Consider the following 23,756-nt stretch of genomic DNA (forward strand, 5'->3'; position numbering starts at 1 on the left):
TTAATTCTCTCTGTGTGTATATGTCCCTTAAATTCTCTTTTCAAACCAAGGGGCAGTGGAGCACTGCCTCTAACCTAGATATTTTCCTCGAAGGAAGGACAAAAGATTGATTATTCCTTAGAGTTCCTATTCTGCAGTAGTCCTGTTTGGGTGAGCTCGACCTGGCAGTCTCCAGACAGCTGTTCCGCAGCAGCACAGGGGCGAAAGAGGGCCGGGGGTGGGCGAGTCCGGGGACGGAGATGTGCCGTCCCCGCCTGTGCCTGCCGAAAGCGGTAGCAGGGTGATCCGCAGTGCCTGGAAAGGTAAGAGGTATGGATTTTGCACTCAGAGGTGACGTGCACGTTTAGAAATGGATGCCATGTGTGTCAAAATCAAATCGATTCCAGTTGATCTCTGTATATATATACATACACATATGTATATATATATAAATAAAATAATCATTGACGTTCCAGAGTAGGTTTACATGTAGGTAAAACCTTGGGTTCTCCTAGTCCCATCAGATACACACCTCCTTCCTCCATGTAACCCTGTGACTCGACCTTGTCAAGGGTGAAATCTGAATTTAATCTAGTTTTGAAAAATGTTATGAGTTTTAAAGTAGTGGATTAGCTGAGTAATATTGTAATCGGTCCCTGTTAATTTTTTTTTCTTTCATTCTTCTGTTCTGAAACCATATTTTCACTTGGCGGTCGGTCAGATTGAGCATTCGAGAGAGCTGGAGGCGTTTCTCTTTGTTTATGTAGACACTGAAGAAGAATTCCCTTTCTAACTCTCTAATTTGATATTTGGTGTATGGGCATCTCTTTTTACGGGTACGTTGTCCACCTGTGGAGTGAAGAAAGGCAGAAGCGTTTGAGACTCGGCGGGGGCCGGCGGCAGGGGCTGAGGAAAGGTGTGGGGGGAACATCCAGGCATACACTAATATAGAAAAGATGCCTTTTTTTCCCGCTCAGGGCCCGGGGCTGGTAGATCAGAGGCTGAGAGCCAGCCCTTCTCCTGCGCGGATGCGGGCAGCCTGGGTCTGGGACCCGCCGGGACCAGCCGTGTCCTGCAGCACCACGGCCCCAGGCAGCGGGCTGAAGGAAACCCCCGTCGAGACGCAGGGATATGGCCTCTGCCTCCACGGGGAGGGCGGCAGGAGGAAGGGGTGATGGCGGGGGGTTCCTGCAGATTTCACGAGCTGGAGGAAAGCTTTTGTAGGCTGCTCCGCCGGGCGCCACGCACACGGAGCTGCTCAGGGAACAGCCATCACCTGGCTGTCTGCCCCAGGCAGCGCGGCACCGGGCAGGGGGACCCGGCGCCCAGAGCCCCTGACCGCTCGGATCTCCCCCTCATTCCCTAGACTAATCCCAGCTCCACATTCCCAGCAGAGGAACAGCCCTTGAGCTCAAGGTTAAGGCGCCTGAATTTCCCCCAGTTGGCTTTTTTTCAAGCACGCTCTCTTCCACCGCATGGAGGTATTCTCCTTTCGATGAGGCATTACGGTTTTAAAGTTCATTAAACAGAATATAAAAGGTTTCAAGGTTCAGGAGCTTTTTACATTAAACTTAGCTGCTACCCCTTTAAAAACTTCCTTTTCTGGTACGCTTCATTGTCGAGGTACTTTTTCTCCCCGAACCTTGTAGTAGCTTTTGCCTTTTAAAAAGCCCACATAAAAAACCCAGACTTTGACAGACTGAATAACAATTGTAAGTAACAAACTGTTGGACAGAAGGCAACACGTAATTGCCTCAGTGCCTTAGTAAAATGGCTTCCTTTAGACAAAAAGGCCAGCTTTAGGTTAATTTGTTTATTTTAATATATTGGTCCGGTTGAGGCGGCTACTTTATCTGTTAAACGCTATTCTAGTGCAATCGTTAAAAGGGCGAAGGCTTTGAATTCAGCTTCTAACTAGACTTCTGGTGCAACACATGGCTTTTATAAAATCACTGGATTACACTGATATCAAAGGACTCGAGATCTCCTTTTTTTGCCTAATTTACAGGCACCGAAGGTGCGTTATTATTTTTCGAGAGCTGACCACTCAGTTATTTTTTATTTTGATTATATATATATATAAGGAGAGAAAAGATATAAAGAAGAAGAAGGGGAAGGAGAAAGAGAAAAAAATTTAAGTCATCCATTGCCCGGTGGGTATTTCACGGCCAATTTCAGCACTAAACACGTGATCTCGCCTTTTATAACAAAGTTTTGTTGGGGGAAATCTAAAGGCCCTTCATAAACCTTATATGCTTATAAAACAGCATATAAAAATTTAACAGCGGCGGTGCGCTAGGTTTCAAGCTGCCTTTCCTAAAAGCGCTCGGGCGCTGCCTTTATACGTACTGGAGCTGCCGGATTTCTCCTCATTGTTGCCGGAAGATGACTCGGGGCTGCTGCTGCTCTCCGGCCGCCTCCGCCTCTCCTTCTCCGCTGCCGCCGCCGCCGCCCTGCCGCAGCCGCCCTCCGAACTTGAAGTTGCCGCCGCCGCCGCCCCGGCGGCCGCAGGCGCCTTCTCGCCATTCTTGTCTACCGGGTAGTCCGCCGAGGACAGGTTTTCCGCCGTACCATAAGCCGTCTCGAAAAACTGGTCGAAAGCCTGGGGTAGGACCCCGTTCCTGCCCACCGTGCTATAGAAATTGGAGGAGACGTTGGTGCTGGGGTGGTAGACGTTAGCTGTGTTTTTGCCGAACATCTCGCCCATGCTAGCAGTGTTGGTGGCAGGCAAGCAGTCTCTGTGCATGATCTCCTCTGCGGAGTAGCAGTGGGGCAGATTGTTCCTGGGGTGCCATTTACTGGAGGGATCAATGGCATATTCCCTGAAGGTAACTTCTCTCACAGGTTGGACCTGGGGTAGGTTGGAGGAGTAGGAGTATGTCATAGGGCGAGAAGACGGGGTCTGGGGCAAAAAAGAAGGGAGGCTGGAAAAATCAGGACCCGAGACGTAGTAAGTACAACTTGGCAAATACATGTTAGAGGAACAAGGAACACGCTCATCAAAATCCATCATTAGGGCTACCTCGGCTTCTCCGCATTAGCTGAGCTTAACATGATTCTGTAACGCAGCTGCCTCTTTGAAGCAGATCCGTGAAGTAAGAGATGGGGAGACGTAAGCTGACGTGGAAAGCTCTCCCCGGCGGCAGGGAGGTGCGGTCACGTGGCCCGACGTTGACATTGACGAGCGGCGGGTCCAGGCCCCGCTCCCTTTGTGGCCATCGCGGGGGGAAGCAACAGCTCGTCGCCAGCGCCTACGGGCGAGCCGAGAGCAGGTTGCCCGGGGGTAGCCCGGGGGTGGGGACACTTAGCTGCCTGGGCCATGGCACCCGCTGGCTCTGGAGCGGAGAGACTTAGCAGTCCCTCCCGGGCTAGGTGAGACCGTTCTGTCTGTCTGTGTGCTTGCTGGGGCGTTCGGCTGCTCGCTGGCAGGCTCCGAGAAGGCGAGATGCAGGCATAGTTTCTTCTGGAAAGGTGCTTCCGAGCAGGAAAAAACTCCTGAAGAAATCGACTGTGGGCTTTTGCCTTTTTTTTTTAATTATTATTTCCTTGTTCTTTTTTTTTTTATTATTATTATTTATTTATTGTTATTTTTGTTTGTTTGCTCTTGTGTTTCTTTGTTTGTGTGTGTGGTTTTTATTATTATTATTAATTTTGTGTTGTTTTGTTTTGTTTTTTTCCCATTTTTTTGGGTTGGTTTGGGTCCGTTTAGACTTCTCTCACTTCCACATACCCTCCCACCCCTCCACCAAAAAAAAAAAAAAAAGGAACAAAAAAGGGAAAGCCTTCGCCCCGCAGGGTTTTTCTGGAAACCTTACTAGGAAGAATGTGCCAGGGTCAAGTCTGCACTGATTTTCATGGTGAATAGATTACATGCTTGCATTCATGTTCACTTCCGAAGCGCTCAGTGTCTTCCTTCCCTTACTTACATATTAACCTCAAATACCTCTCGCGGCTTCAGACAAGCTTTGCTGGGGGTGGTTAACAATGTCGGGTTCTCAGGACGCAGGGTCCCTTTCCTCACCCTCTCCAAACCGTTCCTTGAATTTGCAACGCCAGAAAGCCCTTTAAATTGCAGACCACGGAGCCAAAGAGGGTTTGCAGATCTCTCCGTCTCAATACTGCCGCTAAATACTTGGAAAACCAGTGGATGTTGGACTGCCTGGCTTGACAAATACTTCTAGTTTAATTGCCAGAAGCCTAGTTAAAATTATTTGACATACTGTTAACCCCTAGAAAGAAACTTGCCGTGCCGAGATACTTTCCTTGTTGCTTCGTACTGTTGCTGAAGGCTGAGACCCAGAGAGACCTATATTAAAAACGTGGTTAAACTTTTACTATTGTTGCATGAAAGAGATGATATAGAAAGAGAATTGTACAGGGCAGTGACTAAAAAGTACTTCTCTGCCAATAAAAATGCACACCCCACCGAATGAACAGAGCCAAAGAAAACAGAGAAATACGCCAAAGAATACAGCACCTTTTGAGGCACGAACATCCCTAGGCTCTTGGAAAAAAAAAATTTTTTGCGATTCTGATGCTCGATTACAGAAAAGAAATATTTGGGTTCCGGCTGGATTTCATCAAAATAGAAAAACAGAACAGCAAAGAGCTATTGTGAAGTCGGTGCTCTTAGAAATTTAGGCGTAGTTCAAGATCCATGCCCCCATGGACTTCATAAGTTAATGGAAGAGAAAGGAAAGTGCTGGGGAATGAGTATTTGGATTTTGCCCCCCTCTTCCTCTGCAGCACTGTGGAAGTATTTATATATCCGGATAAAGTTCTCTAGTAAATTCTGGAGATCTTCGGTATTTAAATGTCAACATCGATTTGTTTATTTATTGCCTAGCTTATCGTAACTGACTCAATAACAAATCTAATCATGTTGTGCACAGAGAAAATATTCTCATTATGTATTTTCCTTACATTATAGTTAACAATTGCGTTTGAATTCAAGCTGTAAATTCAATATTATCAAGTAATTACTTTGTAGCGGAGTAAACTAATTTATTAGCATTAATGTTTATATGCCTTTTTCTTATTTTACAAGGGTTACCATTCACAAATCAAACGCTTTGGACGTATCCCTTTAATGAACTCTTTATTTTGGATTGCTGCAAGAACTTCTTATGCTTGCTGCGTGTCTGCAAGCTGAACTTGAAATTAATGAATTAATCTTCTAGCTTGACATATTTGCTAGAAAGTGGATGGAAGGAGATTGCATGGCGTCAAAACCACTAGCAGAAGACTGCAGTGTCGTTTAGGGATTGTAAAAGGATTTGGGGGTTTTCCCTATATTGCTGCTTTTTGATTGTTTGTTTGGGGTTTTTTTTGTGTTGGCTTTTTGTTTTGTTTTGTTTTTCCCTTTGGTCAACTTGGAGTCGCGGGTTAAAGAGCTCTGGTTGCCTTTTTCTTAAGGCTATGTTTCTGCTCCCATTTACGTCCCCCCTAGCTTTTGCAGGAGGGTGAGTGGGGTGAGGTTGGGGAGTCGGAAGCCCTCTTTCACCATCCGAGCTCTGTTTATTTTCCCTTTGTCCCCCCACCCGTGAGTTCCGTCGATGAAAAACCTCTCCCCACACCCTGTACACACGCAGACACCCCTCCCTTCAAACAAGGAGGAATGTATAAGGATTTCAGTGACTTTGAGATAACAAAGGCGCCACCATTGCAGAGCCTCGCCCCGCCTCTGTGTGATGGCAAACAAATTCTTGCACTTGTATTAGGGCTTTTAAGGCTATAATTGAACACGGCGCGTCTAGGAGAACGAAAACAGTTCTAGACTGACCTGGGGTTTTATAGCACTTTGGCAGTCAACTTCAGCTTGTGTCAGCGCAGACATGACAGAGCTGCCCAACGCTTAATCGCTGGACGCCACTTCCTCGGACTCACTGCAGCCCCCCTCTTGCATTTCAATAAATTTCAAACCTTCGGGCTAGAAATGGGGATCAGAGCTGGTACAGGTTTGTATGGGGGTCTTTCCCACTCCTCTCTGCGGCCGGGGCTGTGGCGCCGTACGAGGCTCCGCCGTGCCAGAGGTCGGGGCAGCCTCTGGGAAACAAAGGGAAATTAAGACAAGAGGGGCGAGAAGGCAGCTGGAAATAGGCGTGTGTGTGCCTGTGCGTGGGTGTGTGTGTGTCTGGGCATATGTGTGCTTGCACAGCATGCACACGTGCAGCCCCGATGCCTACTTTCGAATGTGTTCTCCCCTTCTCAAACCAGGCAGCCTATTTAGTCAAGTGGGTTTGCAGCGCAAGGGGACTCCAAAATGCCTCCCTCCAACTGGGGAGGCTGATAGAGAGGGCTGCGAGGGGAGCAGCTTGTCTAGGAGCGAGTAGACACCCAAGGCACAGTCTGTTCTCTGCTTTATTTGCTGTTAAGTGAAACAGAGATAATGTACGCTTAAAGCTCCGGAATGTGTGGGTAATTGCAGGGAGCCTGCTGTTAAGTTGGTGTGTTCAGCGCAATTATCAATGTTGATGATTTGGTCTAATGTTGAATTGCTCTTTTAATACAGTAATTGCGACTTCCGCGTTGAGGAAGGGGGAAAATCGAGCCTTCCCCTTGCTAACCTCACTGAAAACAACATAAACAAAGGCAGGCATTTCGTTTGGAGAAGCAAAATGCATTCGTTACGCCTTCTCATGTATTTCGGCCGGATTAGAGAGGGTAAAACCTCTCTCAAATTGGGAGCTCTGCTGCAGGACGTTTTTGCAAAAGACAAGCGTGGCGAAGACGTAGGGAGGCTCTGAGCACATTTCACCATAGCTAGGCTAAACAAAGAGAGGGAGAAAAGCTACCTCTCTCCTTTGGAGGAATATAAACAGAGCTGGGACGCCTCGATAGCCTAGCTTTCGTATATACAGAGGGCGTGCAAAGCGAACTGTTTAACTTAGTACCGCTCGTCCCTGAAAGGTCAAGTTCTACAGTATCTAAACTGATGTCTTTTGTACCTGGTTTTGCTGGAAAACCAAAATTTAAAAAGAAAAAAAAAAAAAAAAGCCAATCATTTACCTTGCTAGCAGCATGGATATCTGTAATTAACAGGAGAAACGTGTGCTAAAAGGAATTTGCGTCAAAAGGAGCCAAGCCAAATATTACACGATCCCTGGCTGCAAATGCTGCTGCTCCTCTCGCACAGGAAGGGCAATCAGTGTTACACTTAGAGCAGGAGAAAGTATCTCAAGAATTAGGACACTGTTTTGCAAATTTGCGGGTAATATTAGGGAATTCATTACGCTTTTCCCAAGAAAATGCGTCCCTCTTCCTATCTTTTCCAGTGAAAATAAAGCCAGAAAGTGCAATTCTTCACAGAATTTGCCAGGAAGGTAGCTTCAGAAAAACGGTACTTATTGTTTGGATTTTAAACATTTCGGGATCAGACGTTCTTAACTGGCGTTTCTGCTTTTCTGTTTATCTTTTTGTCTGGAAATGAGCTATACACAGCCACCTATTTATTAATAAAACAAACGAGCAAACAAAACCCCCCAGCAAACAACAAAACAGAAAGGACACCAAAGGGGGAAAAATAAAGTCCCAACAAAATCCACAATTCATTACGTTCCCTTAACACTTCGATAGAATCTAGTGTTATAATTGCTGCTTTTCAAATGATGTGTATTATATATATGTATAAATATATACACCTCGGTGAGTCAGAAGTCCCGTGCTGTGATGTGGGAAATGTTACCTATTGTCCAAAATTTGAAGCGATATGGTTGTGATTTTGCTAGATAACTGCAGAATATGTATAAAGGACAGATGTAAATATGAATCAAGTAAAAGTTATTCTGACTTTTTATTGTTGCTGTATTTAATTGCATTACTTAGTTTAAGAGCTTGAACATCTCCAAAGACTTTTCTTCTCTGGGTGTAGAATATTTTTGATTGAATTTTTATATCAGTTAGCAAAATCCTTTCCTCCATCACCCTCTCTACGTTAAGTCGCTGAGATGGAAAAGCTTCGAGGAGTGGTGGTGGGTTTTTTTAGTTGGTGTGGTTTGGTTTGTTCACCACCACCACCACCACCTTCCTGTTCAATTTTACCATTAGGATTAAACAGTGACATATGTACAGAGATCTACCCGTCCTTGGCGACCAGTCATGATATTTTGCATCCTTTTCAGCTGATGAACATTTGAATACAGACTCTGACTCTGATAGCTGCAACAACTCCAAGTATAGAGGGATGCTTCTTTTGTTTGTGCGTGGGTTTTTTTTGGTTTTTTTTTCCCTTTTAAATTTTTTTTTTCTTTTCCAACAGAGGAAGCTTACTCCTTTTTCGACAACTATTTTCTTGCCCTTTTGCAGCCAAACGATTTGCTACTGTGACGGACTCTCGGCGCCTTCAGAAGCTCGGGAAGTTCTCTCTCTCCGTGTCCCCCCCCATCCCCAGTTTTAGCCCCATCTTCTCCAGTCCTGCACTCCCCAGGTTCAGGGACGCGGAACCTCTCTAAAATTTGGTTTGTATTTAGTGCTCCTGGATTGAGGGTGAAAGAGAACGGAGGCAGGTTTGGGGGGAAAAAAAATAATTAAAAAAGGCTTAAGTAATTATTTTCTCAAGCGGCCAAGTATATCAGAAATTGAATGCTACCATAAATGTCTCCTTTTCTTCCGTTGAATGCTATCCGCGACTGCCTCGACACGTGAAAATGCACATCCAGTCATTCGTATTTGTCCCTGCCTATCCAGATGCAGGTGGCAGGGACTTCTGGTAAAAACAAGGTGCGAGAGAAGGGTGTCTAGACTAAGCGGTGGGTTCTGAAAGGAATGCAAAAGCAAATTTCCTTTGTTATAATCAGCCGGCACAGAAAAGCAAGCACTACCGGCTGCTATCCTGACCCACAAAGAACCGGGTCGTTAGCACTGTTTGTAGTAAGCAGGTACCAGTCCCCTTTCCTGGTGATGTATTTTATGTGGAATTAATCAGAACGGTTTAGGGAACATCACCAGCAATTCCTTGAAAGTGTGGCGCTATTAAACCCTGCATTTATCCCTACGGACGCCCACACTCAGAGGATGCTCCCATGCAAAGTTCGTCCGCAGCCCGGAATGCCGCTCTACCCGACACGTTATGGGGGGTGGGGGGAAGACTGCCCAAACATTCCCATGTCGACTTACATTTAAAAGTATTGCTACAACTCATGCCTTGAACTTGACCTTAGATTTGTTAATCCAGGAAATATATTCGGTGAGAAGAAAAAAACCGCCGCTGCATTGTCTCTGACAAACGAATATGTTTCTGCCTACCATTTCAGGATGCAAACAACACACCAGAGTTATGAGATATATAATGTACCTTCTGAACTAAGAGCAGAAAGCTACAGAAAGTGAACTGCCTCAATGTCGAGACAATGTCGTTGTAGCTTCTTGTTACTGCGATGCCAAGATCCACACTTTGCCATAGAAATTCAAGTCGCGGTAATCGACTAGAATTCTCAGTTAAATTGAATTTCATAGAGTATAAGGTTCTCTCTAATGCACATTGAATTTTAACATCGATTTACAGAGGCTTTCCCCCCCTTTTTTAAAAATTCTGCCTAACTCGCCAAGAAACACGTTAAATTTTATAGTACAACGTTGCTAACTTTATAGGAGAAGCTTATTAACATATCGTGAAACCCAACGAAATAAAGATATTTCTTCATCAAGAATTGTTTTAGGGGTCGGGCACACGAAGTATCACTGTACTGGGGCTGTCAGATCAACGACTTCAAAGCCCTAACTTCATATTTTGGTGGACCCTCCGAAATGCATTATAATTAAGGTAGCTGTGTTTGTGTAACCTTTATAGGGAGTTATTTGTCTGACATGAGCTTGAAGTACATAGTCGAAGATGCAACTATATGCCCACGTACAGCTCAGACCGCTTCTTGTCTTTTCTCTCATATGTCACGCAAAGACACCCATAAAAAAAGCTATCTCTCTAAGCCTAATATGGCTGCTCTTGCCTGTGCCGTGGTGGAAACCCGCTCACGGTCCCGCCGATTTCCCTTTCCTGGCTCTTGGGAAAACGCCGATACCGGTATCACTTCAAATAAATTGAGGCTCATCAGCGCGACAAACCTACATCGCAAAGGCCAGGGGAATTTGGGCAAAATTCCCCGAACCAGACCAGGCAGAGTGTGTGGGTTACTCGTCCTTTCTCTTTCGGTTTTATTTTCCCATCTAGCGTCCATACAGCACGGTATTTGCATGTTATAAACCCGAACATATTTCAACATAAACAACTACTAGCTGGAGAGGAAACCCATCCAAGATTATTTCGTATTAATATATATCTTTTTTTTATGCCTACCCGAGGGCATCTCGTAGGCTAAACCCGGGCTTAAAAACACAGCGCTCCTCGCCCAAGCTGACTATAAGGGTCGATTTATACTATCAGGAATAAATAAAAGAATTTTCTTTGCTGCATTCAAATCAAGGCGATTACAAGGAAATCCAGATTAATTTAAATTGACAGGTTACATTGCCCGGCTGGCATTTTTCTCTCTAAATAGACACAGGCAATGGCGATAAGCAGACAGGTTAAGCATCCTTCCTTCTACTTTCTACCAGACAGAGCCGTTCACCCTCCTCCCTGGCTCCTGAATGATTAAAATACTTTGGGAGGCAAATATACAGGAATAAACCATCCGGGAATAAAACCTGAGAGCCGCTTTTGCACGCAACCTGACCTAAATTTGAGAGACAACCCAGTACAGCAGAAAGCCAAGTAACCAGCAGCTCTATCTGCAAGTCTGCCCGTGCCTTAGGCTCTGACCCCATCCTCTCCTGGCCCACATTCCTACCAAGAGCCTTCTTTGCTTTCCACCTATACTAGGGTGGAAAGCAGCATCTCTGGGAAAGGTGGAGCCAGCAATCAAGCTGGAATAAGCAGTCTTACTTTTCTCAGAGGGCTCTTCGGCTCTATTAGCATCAGCATAGGCAGCTTTTTTTCACCCAATTCCCCAGTAGGCACTTCGTCCTCATACAGCATGCGAGAAAGGAGCAGGGTGGGTGGGTGGGTGGGCTGAGGGGAGAGCGAGGGCCTGGGAAACGTTTTACAAAGGCCTTCCAAATGACTTTGCTCCAGTCATGCAGGGGATTTTGTGGAGGGATCGAGTGGATGTTTGCTGTTGTTTGTTTGCTTGATTCACCACCGAGTGAGGGGAGAGGAGAAACATTCATCCACTTCCAGGAAGAGCATGAAAAGCTTACCCCAGCATCCAGAAGTCTCTCGCCTGTGCAAAAATATATCCCCACGGAGACTGACAGCTAGGATCCCTCGCTGGGCTGTAGATCTCCAGATCAATGAGGATGGTTTGCACAGTTTTTGGTTTCCTTCCTTACAGATTAAATATACCCGGTCCACAAAATAATCCTTCTTGATCTTCGAGTGACTTGGGTTGCTGTTCATCTAGGATTTTATATATATATATTTTTTTTTTGTTGTTGTTCTAGTTCTTGGTGCCTTTAGTCAGAGAGAAATCTAGCCACTAGGGCACAACGTCCTTCCTGTCAGCTTCAGGCAAAATGCAGCAATATCACAGGCTAATGACGATGACTGCTGTTATTATTACTACTACCATTGCTACTTATTCTTTCCTCTGTCTCTCCTGGTCCCCCCGGATTTCCGATGGCGATTTGCACATAAGGTGACTGCAGAAGGCTAAAATGCTGTCCAGAGATTCCCATCTCAAGAGAAGGGAGGAAAAAAAAAAAAAGTCCCAGTGTTTTTTGATCACGGGACACCCGGCAGTTCCTCCCCAGTACACCCCGGGTCACAGTACAGTAATGACCGTGGGTTGTGCGTTGTAGGACTTGACCTTTCCTACGTAGAAGAGGGCGCTTTCCTCTACGCTACGGGGAGGAGAGGGAGGGGGAGCGGTGGGAGGAAGAGAGATGCTCTCTTTGGGGATGTTTAATCACAGTTCAGATCTAGGAAGAGGCAAAGCTTCTGCCTTTCAGCACGCCATGTTGAAGCTATTCACTGGATAAAAAAATTACTTCCCCCCCACCACTACCCTCCTTGGAGGGGGTGCGGAGGCGGGAGGAAGGCCGGAGGGAGGAGGGAGGGAGGAAAGACTTAATCAACATTTGCATTTCGTACCCTGGCTCATGAATCAACTGCATTCAAGGGGTGGGGGCCCGAGGGGCAGGGAACGGCTCACGGAGTGGTTAAAACATCAGCGGCCCGACCCCTGAGGCCGCAGCCGGTACCCACCGCCCCACATCACGCCGGCTCACGCGGAAAAGCTCTCGGACCCCTCTTCCCCCTTCTTTTTGGACTCCTTTACCGACCGAGAACCATCTCCTGGAAGGCCATCTCTTCAAATCATCATTAAAGTGCATTAAAAAGCATCTAAAAATTATGAATGGCAACAAACGGCCTTTTAGCGCCTGCCAGTATTTTTTTTCTATTTAACGCTGTATTGATTTTATTGCTAATGCTGCCCACGGAGAATGCTGAAATGCACCAGGAATGGGGTTTTATTTAAGTTTGGTGCTGCTTTTTTTTTTTTTTTAAATAACTTTAATTTATTGGCTAAAGGCCGAAGTACTTACTCATTCATTCAGACGCACGCAAAATAAAGCCGCTGCTCTAAAAAAGAAATTGACAACTTTGTTTCTGAGCATTTCGATATTGAGCACCATTTTTGTTGTTTATTTCCTTGAGAAGCCATCGCAGCCAGGGAGGGGTTTTAAGCGAGAATCTTTCTGAACAAAAAGCTGCCGAAAAAGATACAGCTTTGCAGTTATTTATTTCCCCCCCCACCCCTCCCCGGAAATATGCTCCTGTCAAGGTTTGTTTCCCATAGCAAACCACCTTCGCTACTACCAAGAGCTCGAGGTGGGGACAGATCAAATGCTGGATTATTCTCTTGGTGGGAAAGAATAGAAAACATTTGCTGTACCAGTTCACACGCACCAAAGACTTACTGTCCATGGGAATTTCAAATCTGAGGGACCCAGGACATCCAGAATTAGGTGATTATAAACCAATGTGTCCAGACACTGGGAATTAAAGTATATGTAAGAATTAGTTGAAGTGAATGCAAATTAATATATATTTTTAATCTTTCATTATGTGTTTCGTTCTACACAGGGAACAAACTACTGCTCTGACATTAATGTTTCAATAAATATGGTAAATATACACTAATAATTTGCTGCCTCCATCCCTTCTGTGCCCCAGAACATCCGCTAAAATGTTAAACCTAATATTTTAATTTCTTGGGAGCTGAGAAAACAGACACCTACTTCGTTCATGTACGTTTTGGTTTAAAATGTTATGTTTTGTTTTGTTTTCAAATATTTCTTCCAAAACTTTACTTTTTTAACGTTTGCAAATAAAACTCCGTGCTCATAATATAACCCTACACAACAAACCAAGCACAATAAATTTTCCACCACCATTTAAAAATATTCTCAGTTACACGGGAAATATAAATAATAATTCTCTCACGCGGGGAATATAAATAATAATTATCTCCGAGCCGCGTGCAGGGACGGATGTCGTGGAGTAATGTATGACATTGCTTAATTATTTTCGTTGGTGATATATTTACTTGCAAGATATATTAGGGATGTATTTTAGGACTCTGGCGGCAGATTGGTGAGAGGAGAATATGTAATACAACAGCAATTTGTACTTGAAAATGTATGTGCCAACAGCTTTTGGACGGTAAATGAAGGTAATAAATAACTCCAGCACACACACCTACACCCATGCTCTCCTGCAAGCACCAGGACCGCATCTACCCGGCGGAGGGTCGGGAGTGCGAGGTCTGCGGAGGTGCACCCGTGGGGAGGCAGAGACGCGGAATGGTCGAGGTGGGGGCGGGTTGCCACACAGGCCCCGCATACAGGGAATCCTTCGCGACTCAGAAAACCGCAGATATCTCTGTCTCGGTGCCCTGAACCACTGCTATGAGACGGGCTCCATCGGGCACAGCCGAACCCTGCAGCCCTCTTCCTAGTGATGACCCGGTGAGCAGGGTGCTAAACCCCGGCCTTTACTCACCTGACCGAGACACTCGCCCCCGGGAGACGTTTCTCGAGTGGGGCTCCGAGCTGGGCCCAATCAGTATAGACAGCGACAGGCCTCAGAGAAGCCACCGGACCCTAGAAACCGGGCATGGAGCTGTCGGCTCGACCGCCACTCGCTCGGGTGCCCAGGAAGAACCCCCAGCGGGGAGGGGAGTTCTGCCGCAGGCCTGATCCCAACCCCCGGCCGCAGGGACGGGAAATACGACCTCTTCTGCTGCCGAAGCCTCCGAGAGTGTCGACTCTGACTTACATGGTAGCAGGGGTCCGGTCCAAAATGTTACCTTACTCCTGCCAACTACCGCGAGTCAAACGCTCCCCTTTTTACCCTGTGAAATATATCTGCGGCAGAGCTATTTGAACAGTAGTGGGAATTTAAATTCGCTAATCCACGGTCAGTCTAGAGACGCTTAACAGATTTGAACGGTAGGTAGCTCAGTGTGAAAACATGATCTTCAAACGCTAGCTCCGATTAAAAGTTACCTAAAAAAAGGGGGAGGGAGGGGGGAGAAAGCAATTATTTTGCTAATGTTGGCCATGTTCTCTTTGTGGGTTTCTTTCAAGAAGCCCATGAATTAATATATGGCTCTGGGGCATTCTGTGAAAAGACAATATCTTACCTTAGATACAAACGATTCGAATCCTCCTATCACCCTCATCTCCGTCCTGCAATACAAATATTTTGCGGCGTGCCGTGCAGTAATTATACAGGTTGCGAAATATAACGGAATAAACAGAATTATTCATCCGTAGCGAGAACAAGTGTAATTCACCAGCGGCTTTTACTAGGCATTTTAGCTTCTTCAAGATAAAGCGGCGTAATAAGGTGGCCGAGAGGAGGCTGTTCAGTGCCTGCATCCGAGGCAGACAGGTAGGTATCTGCCCGTGGCCAGCAGGTATCACCGGTGTAATTCCATCCCCCGTAGGCAGCCCGCAGCCACATCCCGGAAGATCGGCAGGCCTCAGTCCCAGCGCGGAGCTTTGCTACCTGCTCCAGCTCCGATCAAAATCCCAGGCCGTGGGGCTGCCTCGGGTGTAGTGGTCCCTGCTAGGTCTCAGCTCCCGTCGCTCTTGGGCAGCTGAAAGTCCTATCCGACGGCGACGGGTTATTGCCCATTGAGTGCTGTAGTGCCCACGGGCAGCAGATGTTGGTCCCTCGGCCAGCAGCTAGGCCGCGGACAGGCCGGGCCCTTGTCACAGGAGGTTGTCCCCCTACTACCTCACAGGGCCGTGCTGCAACCCCAAAGCACGACCCTGTTGCCCGGGCTGCGCTGCCGCTTATATACTTCTCCTCTGGTATTTTCGCAGCGGCACGGAGAAAAATCTCCCTTAGAAAGTCCCTGACTGTCCTCCGAAGGGACCCAGCTGATATTCCCACGCTCCGCGGCCGCGTTTGAGAACCCACAGCAGCTCTGTGGTCCGTGAGCGCCCCGAGAGATGCGGGCAGAAAAAGCCCCCCGCGCACTGCGGGAAAGCTAAAATCCCTCAAGGAGCACAAAGCTCCTCACACGTGAGCCTCCTGGAAAACAGATTCCTCTGCTGCAGGTACTCTTCATGTAAGTTATTGCATGAATATATTACGGTCAGATCTGAGGCTCAGAAGGTGCTCTGCGCTGATCCCTGCAGAAGTGGTTCCTGCTGAATTTCAGAAATATAAGGCCAGAAGTGCACAGCTAGGGCGGCATATGATACTCTCTAAATGTACCGGAAAGGTCCCCCCAATACCTCTAATTAGAGCCACAGACCACCGCAGGAGACAGGGAGCGAACACGAACCTCTCTTTGTGCCCGACGAAGTTCGCTCACCATCCGCAGCGCGGGCCGGCCAGTGGCTCCACGCACCGCACCGACATGCCACAGCCGGGTACCGCCTGAGCACCTCTTTTCACTCCCAGACCTACCGTGCACGGCTCCTATCACTGCCTAAGAGCGCGATATCGGAGCACGACTTGCTATATATGTTCGGATACACGGGATATGTGGTACGGCCACGAGTGGCGGCGTGGACCTCATGCGTGTGTGCGGCCGCCCGTGGGGAGGCCGCTGCGCGGGAGCGGGCGCGGGTGCAGCCAGGTGCCGGCGCGGCGCGGAACAGACCACGAGGTGTCGCTGTCGGCCCGCGGATGCCGCCAACGCGGGGAGCTGTCAAAAGTCAAGGTCACAAATCGCCTTTTTTCCCCTCAAGGTCAAGGTTTCGGGCCTTCCCCGTCCTGTCATCTACACGCAGCCCGCCCCCCACCTTCCTGCAGGGACATCGCCAGGGCTGGCCGACAGACTCCATTTCCCGACAAGGGCTGCAGCTCTGCACTAATACCATCCTGCTCTTCCTCCCTTGGCCCCCAGTCCCACTGTAAAATCACTGCTTGACATTACTGAAACATTTACAGTTTAGGATCACTGCCTATCAGGCGTGTCTAACCCCAGATAAACACAGGCCATAGAGAAATAACCATATATACATAAACTGCATAATGGAAGACAACAGTGTTACAAGACAGATACATTATACTTTTCTCATGAAAGGCACGTAGATATGGAAAAATAAAGAGTATTTCTTTCAGCTTTTATTACAGTGACTATTTTATTAACAGTATTAATACTACTATACCTATCTACAGGACTTGGGTTTTCATTTTTCAGTAGAAATATATATATATATATATAAAAAAAAAGAGGGTGCACAAGTACATTTTCACAGTGCGATGATTTTTCTCTCTCTCTCTCTTTTTTTTTTTCCCTTTAATTTATTTACAAGATAGCTTCTTTTAGTGAATAAAAACAAAATAATGTGCTGGTTGAAATAACTGATTGGATTAAAAGGTGCTGTAAAAAGAGTCCCTAAACATTCTACTGAGGCCTCATAACAGACAATAAACAAGGAGAAATTGCTAATTACTTATTGATCAGAATATAGATTATATAAATCAAAATACTTCTGGGGAAAAATGTATCTCAGTTCAAAGTTCTTGGATTTTTTTTTGTTTCCCCCAGGAAGGTTTGGGTTTTTTTTTTAGTTTGCTTTGCTTTTTTCTTTTTCCTTATTGTAAAGAAATGCCAATGTTCACGGGTTTTGTATCCATCCAGAGGCAACTATTTTAAATTTTCAGGGGACTTTGAATATTCGCTCTTGAAGATTATCTGAGGTTTAAAATAGGCAGAGTCCTTAAAAAAGTATTGTACAGTCTGCAGGAGAAAAAAAAACCAAACCAAACAACAAACAATAACACATAAACCTCAGTTCAGATGACAAGGAATCATCTGTTGAAATTAAAAACTAAACCCGAAAGACATCTCCAAGTAAATATTCTCCTTCCTATCCCCCCTGTTTTGTGATGTTTTACATTTGTTATCAAGATAGATCCTCCACAGATCTTCCTTCATTACTGATGTCTCTGAAATCCTTATTCAGTACCTTCGAGGTTTATTATTACTTTTTGACATTAAATGCATTGCTTAAAACACATACAGTAATTGTATTCCCCCCCCCACCTTTTCTTTTTTTTGTTCCCCACTACAGTTTACCTGAGCAGTCATTCAACATACAGTTTGGATTTCAAGGGATGAAAACCAGATTATGTGTCCACATCGACCTCCTCACGTTAACCAGCTCTTGCATCGTGTCCAGGAAGAGTTTTCTCAAATAGTAAGGTCGTAGAAGCACATGCAAGTGTCTCAGAAAATCGTGTCTTAATTGAAAGTGTGTCTTTCGGGGTTGGGCGTGTGGGCTTTATAGTCTGTCAGTGGTACTGGCTGGCTGCTTGGGATTTCAGAAGAACTGTCAGTTTAAACCATTCTGCTACAGCAATATTTTAAAAAATAAAATAAAATAACATTAAAAAAAAAAAAAAGAAGAAAGACAGGAAACAAGAAAGCTATAATTCCAAAGATACAGATCTCTTGTTATGAAAGAAGAGGTTCATTGTCTTTTCTCTTTGTAGTTATTATTAATAATTATTTTAATCTGAACACGGGGGGAAAAAATGTTCTGAAACTTTTGAGTTGCTGCTTCTCCATTTTTAATCCATTAACTGGTAGTCTTCAATTTGTTAATCACTTTTTTCTCTTTGACCCTTCTGTTTTGGAACCAGATTGTGACCTGTCTCTCTGACAGATTTGTAGTTGCCGATATCCTCCTCCGTTTGTCTTTGGTTATGAATTTGTTTGTAGCATATTCCCTTTCGAGTTCTTTTAACTGGACCTTTGTGTAAGGCACTCGTTTCTTTCTCCCACGTCTGTAAGAGTTCGCGTCCGGGGGATGCGAAACGACGTCTAGAACAGAAAAAAACAAAAAACAACAAAAATAAAAACAACCACCATGCAGGCAAGTATTAGAAAATCGCTCGAACCCCCGAGGACATCTTCAAGAGGCAAGGGCCTTAGAGTGTGAGCCCACTATTCCTTCTGCCCCACTCCATCTCAGCTACTAAAGCCAGGCTTAGCGTTTGGGGACTCCTCTTTCCTGGCGGCTGCAGCCTCTTTTAGGCACAGAAAGGCTCGCTTCTGTCAGACAGACAAATCACAATAACAAACTCCGTCAAGCCCAGCCAGGGTCTCTGGGAAGAGCAGTGCGGGGCTGCAGCGATTTACCCAGCCCGCTTGCTCCGGGGTTTATGGAAAATATTACCGCAGACCTTCCCGCGGCCCTTTTCAGCTGTTTCCTCTCCCGGTGCTGGCGGCAGGGCCGGGCGCGTGAGGCGAGATGCGCCGTGCGCCGGCGGGGGGCAGGGGGCGGCACCGGTACCGCTCCAGCGGAGCCGGGGCATGTGCGGGACGGGTCGAAATGTGGCCGGGAAACATGGAAGGGGCGGGTAGGGGTCAGCCCGACGGATGGTCCCGGAGCCCTGCTGGCGGGATACTCGGGAGGGGCGAGCAGGGGAGGAGAGGAAGCGGGGGGAGGCTAGGGGCAGGGGCAGCCATGCAGGTGTATTACCCGGGAGGGTGGATTTCCAGAGGTGAGGCGGCTGGCTTTGCTCCTTGGGGCAGTACACTTGCCCGTTCCACCCATTGGTGATGGCCCAAGGCTGGTAGCTGTCCATGGGGAGTAGGGGGTCATGGCGCGGCTCTCCGGGGCCGCCGATGGCAGGCACCACAGGCATATCCAAATAGCCGGGCACCGGCTGGTAAGGCCCGGCGGCGTAGCCCTGGTAGAAGGCGAATTCCTTGGCCCGCGACGTGAACTCCTCACCGGAGACCGAGGTGTCCATGTACTTGTCGGCAAAGGTGGAGGCGGGTTGGGCGCAGGACTTGATGGCGTTGTGGTGGGTCATGCGGCAGGGGTAGTAGCCGCTGCTGAAGTAGCCGTAGGGCAGGGCGGCGCCGGAGGAGCTCTGCACGGCGGCCGAACAAGGACTGCACTGCTTGACAGCAGGCTCGGCCATGCCGGCGGCGGGGGCCTCGCTGGAGGTGTAGGCGGCGGCGCTGGGGGCGGCCAGGGGCGCGGGGTGAGCCATCAGGTTGCGGCAGGGGTTGGCCGCCGCGGCGAAGTTGCTGCCGGCGTGAAACCCGTCCATGTTCTTATTGATCTCATCCAGGCTGTTGTCGTAGAGGAACATGACGGGCTCGATCCAGCGGGGGTGGAGGAGCACGGAGGCTGTCATAGCCCGCTCCGCATTGAGACTAGTGGCTCTTTTTTAAAAGCCCCAAAGACTGAAAAAAGAGATACTCAATCTCCGGGACTTGACCAAGGCTGACGCGCCAGTGTCGCGCCAGGCCGGCCCTCATTGGGCCGCCCGCCCCCACGTGATATGCAAAGCAGCTGATAAACATCTGAAGGAATAAAGCGGAGATAATTAAATAATGCGATCGCTGCGCGGGGCCGGGGCACGGCACGGGGGCGCGGGCACGGGAGCGGGCACCGCGCGGTCCTGCCGCCGCCGAGCTGGGCGCGGGCGCGGAGGGAGGGAGGACCGGGGGGTCCTCCCGTCCGCCCTTCCTCCCTCCTCCCTCCTTCCTCTCTCCTTCCTCCCTCCCCTCGCCACCGAGGCGTGAGCATTTTAGCCCCGTTGTTGCCGCTGCGAGTTCCCTGAGGTATGGGGCTCCCCCCGGCATCCCGCCTGCCTTCTGCCCTGCTCCTCTTTCTTAGGGCTCTCCCCTCCCCGAGGGCCGCGGAAGCCTTGGAGGCCTCCCTTCATCTCCGGTGGGAGATAAATCGCACCCCTTCGACCCCTTTCCTCCTTCGATCTGGGCCGCCTCTCCCCTGGGAACGCTGGCGGAGCCGCAGCCGGTGGCGGAGGGGACCTGCCGCATGCTGAAGGAGAAGGAACGTTCCCCGGGCCGCTCCCCGGGCCAGATAAGGGTCTAGAAGCGGAGTCTCCTGGGGTCCTCTCTGGGTGGTTTCTTCCTTCCTTCTCGCCCGTCGAGAGCCCAAGACCCATCCCGCTCCTCTCGTCACAAAGCCTCAGAAGTCAGATAAGAGCAGCAGACCAGGAAATCCCGTTTTTATTTATTATTATTATCTTTTAGGACGGTCTTGGGGAGAGGGAGGGTTATCCGAATCTCCATCGCGATTCCGACGCATTATTTGATACTGTAATAATAAAGCCCGGGGCCTAGAGTTCCGCTTGAATCCTTTTTTATCTGTAAAATATCACTTCGGTTTGCATAGTGTGCGCACGGACCGTGGTGGTTTTTTTGTGCTTCGGAAAAATGGTTTATTGGTTGAACCCCCCCTTTTTTTTTTTCTTTCTCCGCAAGAAAAAGATAGGAAAACAAAACAAAAACAAAACCACCCCACACAAACAAACAACAAACCGGTTGTATTCTCTTTCCGTTATAAATGTTAGTCTTTTTCATAGGCCGAATTAAATTTCCATTTTCAATATTCTCCACGCTTCCCACTATCGCAAATGCGTTCCCCGCCGGCATTCAGTTCCTTGTGCACAACCTTGAACCCCGAAAGATTCACCATCAATAAACTTGCCCTAAAACGCGTTCATCTCATTGTTAACAGCTCTCTCAACACTTACGTGTGTGGACGAACAGTCCAAAATGCTCCCACCCTGAAAACTAATTTATTTTTTCTTCTTATTCACCCCCCCCTTCGTTAATTGCATGTTGCTTTGTTTTGCGCCTGACAGCTCTGCGTATTTATTATCCTATTGTGCTTCCCATTGACGTTGTAGTATTGTTTTGCTTGCATGGCTACAAGAGCAGAGAAGTCCCGGGACGTACATTGTTACTGAGCAGGCTCTTCCTTGCCTAGCGCGGAGTTGCCAGTCAGGAGAAATGGCTCTTTGGCCCCCATGTATTCCTTTTCAAGGTGCTTTTTTATCGTGGGATAGGTTGGGATACTTGAAGCCTCTGTCATGAGCATGTCAACGTTCATCTGGCACCATTTTGGCTGATTTTTTTCCTTCATTGTAGCCTAATAAATAATTCCCATTTTGACTTCCCACACCCTTTCCCACATTCTTCCTCATGGCCAAAAGCAAATATTTATTTCCCGCATATTTTTGCTTTAATTTCAGGCTCCAGTTTTGAGACCTGTGGATTCCCTCGGCCAAACACTGCTTGACAGGCATGAATTGGATCGTTTTGTTTCCCTCTGGCTTCTCGAGGCTGCTTCTGAAAATCAAGTTGCAGCTGAGGGAGGGGGAGAAGAGGGAAGGGAAAGCAGCTCTATGGGGCAGCACTGTTTTACATACGGGTTAGACACGGCTGGAGGCCAAGGTCAAGTTGAAAGTTGCAGTCTAGCCAATGTGAGAACTGTCATTCAGAGCCCTAAGATCTGTCTGATCTGTTAAAAAGCGGATAGCCATGCGAACACTAGTCTTCCCAGCTCGTCTCCCAGCCCCAGCCCACATCCCCCCCCCGCCTCTCCAAACCCTCCTTTCCTTCATCCGCCGAGTGTTTCGCTCTTATCTGCCTCTACTTTCCAAGACCCTTACCAAAAGGAGAGAGAAGCCATGTGAAACCACACGTTTCAGCCCCGGTACCAACCGTGAAAGTGATGAAGGGTTAGGAGAGGAGAGCTAAGAAGGTGGGGACACATCCGGTCTGCTGAGTTTTGGTGATTGTTTGGTTTTGTTCTGTTTGCCCACTTGGGACTGTTCAAGTCCTGGGAGAAGGGAGATTAGACTAAAGAGTTCTCGTTTATCCCTTCTCTGCATCTCTCCGTCTCTCTAGAACTCTATTTAATCGCTAAGGAAGAGGTCCGTCCTTTTCGCTGCTGATAAGAGCAGTGATACGACTGTCCCTTTCCCCTATTTGCCGTGACGTGGATGGGAGTCAGGGAATAGGACTATTGCCTCAAAACAGGCAAAATGGCATCTGCAGGAGAGTAGTTATTGTCGGGCACGAGACTTCACGCCTTTGTTTTGCTTTACGAATTTTAATGAATTATTGGCATTGGGGGAAGAGAAAAGACTCGTCAACTGTTTTAGATTTCCCCCCTTCCTGATAGCAATTTTTCAATTCCACATCTATAATTCCTTCCCGATTTAATGAGTATCTGCCATTACATATTAGAAAGCAACCGTGAGGGTGGAAGGCATAGAGTAGAACAGATGTTCTTCGAAAATCATGGACCCTGCAATGAACACCAGGGGTAAAAATATGCCCAAGACTACCAACATCCACACTCCCGCCCCACCCCCCGTTCCCCCCGCCCTCCGCTTTGAACACATACCATTCCCTGCCAACTATGGAGGAGCTTTTATTTTTTCACAGTGTAAGGCTTGGAATACCCTGGGTAAATTAAGCAAAACTAAGAAAGAGTTTAGTCGAAACCACTGATTAATTTGGCCATGCTCTACAAATGCTTAATTTCGGAAAATTAGCTTGATAACTGGATGCTTCCACGTATGCAAACCGACAGACAAATCCAAGATTTTTGTAATTTTTTTTGTGGGGGGGTGGGGGGGAGTTCCTTTTTTTTTTTTTTTTTTTCTCTGTGAAATAACGTTAGGATACAGCAAGTAAAAGCATATGGCGGAGCCTCGAAAGTTTCCATTTGATGCAAACCTCCGAATTGTGTTGCATTTATATAGCATGTAAAACATCTTGGAGAGAAATACATCTGTTAAATCGTTTCCTCTAAAAAGAGTATTAATTCCCTAAGGAGCAAGAGGATGAACAACCATGATCAGGAAGAGGATTTTAAAAGGTGCTGAATCCTTTCAGAACGAGGCAATTTCTGACTGGTGTTTCTATTCGGTGGCAGTCACTCTTTGCAGTACACATCCATGCCCATTTCAGGTATTACAAAAAGCTTTAGTGGCTTTTTGTTCCCTTGGATGCATCGAGAGTGGTCAGAGAGACTTCACCCAATTCGCAGGTGTAAGGAAGAGCGGAATTTGGCCCTTGCAAGTGTTTTTTACCAAGTCACTGTGTGCTTCTGACTCCATGAAGCCAAAGGCAGCCTTGCCACAGTGAGGACTGCAGGATTTTTGCCTTAAACGAGAAAATACAAATTATTTGTAAGTCTTCCCCTTTGATAGGAACGTAGATACTTATTTTCATGAAGAGGCCTTAACATTTAACTTTCCTTAGAGAAACCAAAAGTCCGTTCAGTTTAATGTCAGGTTTTAAAAATATGGAGCTTGTCGGCAGAGTATCTGGAAGGTTTTTTTTCTTCCAAGTCAGCCTTTGTGTGATAACACAGACACGCACCCTTTAGAGCCCTGCCGAAGGAATGCCCGACCGAGGAAACGCTGATTTCTTGTAGGATAATCTCAATCGTACCAATACAGAAGGAAGGTTGTCGCCCAAGGAAGTCCACTCTTACTTTTCCATTCACTGCTTAGAGCTAATTAATGA

At 47.2% G+C, this 23,756-nt stretch overlaps 2 protein-coding genes across 2 annotated transcripts; both read right to left on the reverse strand.

The window, feature by feature from the left end:
- Positions 1–501: 501 nt before the first annotated feature.
- HOXA11 (homeobox A11) lies at positions 502–2,992 on the reverse strand. The gene is made up of 2 exons (XM_054161399.1): positions 2,329–2,992; positions 502–828 (listed from the first exon to the last, which is right to left on the reverse strand). Exons 1-2 carry the CDS (start codon positions 2,990–2,992, stop codon positions 596–598), a joined length of 897 nt encoding a protein of 298 aa, XP_054017374.1. The 3' UTR covers positions 502–595.
- Positions 2,993–18,024: 15,032 nt separating this feature from the next.
- Positions 18,025–19,597, reverse strand: HOXA13 (homeobox A13). Its single transcript, XM_054161400.1, has 2 exons — positions 18,931–19,597; positions 18,025–18,269 (listed from the first exon to the last, which is right to left on the reverse strand). The coding sequence occupies exons 1-2, from the start codon at positions 19,595–19,597 to the stop codon at positions 18,025–18,027; spliced, it is 912 nt and encodes a 303-aa protein (XP_054017375.1).
- Between the last annotated feature and the right edge of the window lie 4,159 nt (positions 19,598–23,756).

This window comes from Dryobates pubescens, chromosome 4 (genome assembly GCF_014839835.1).
Source record: "Dryobates pubescens isolate bDryPub1 chromosome 4, bDryPub1.pri, whole genome shotgun sequence".
Lineage (NCBI taxonomy): Eukaryota > Metazoa > Chordata > Aves > Piciformes > Picidae > Dryobates > Dryobates pubescens.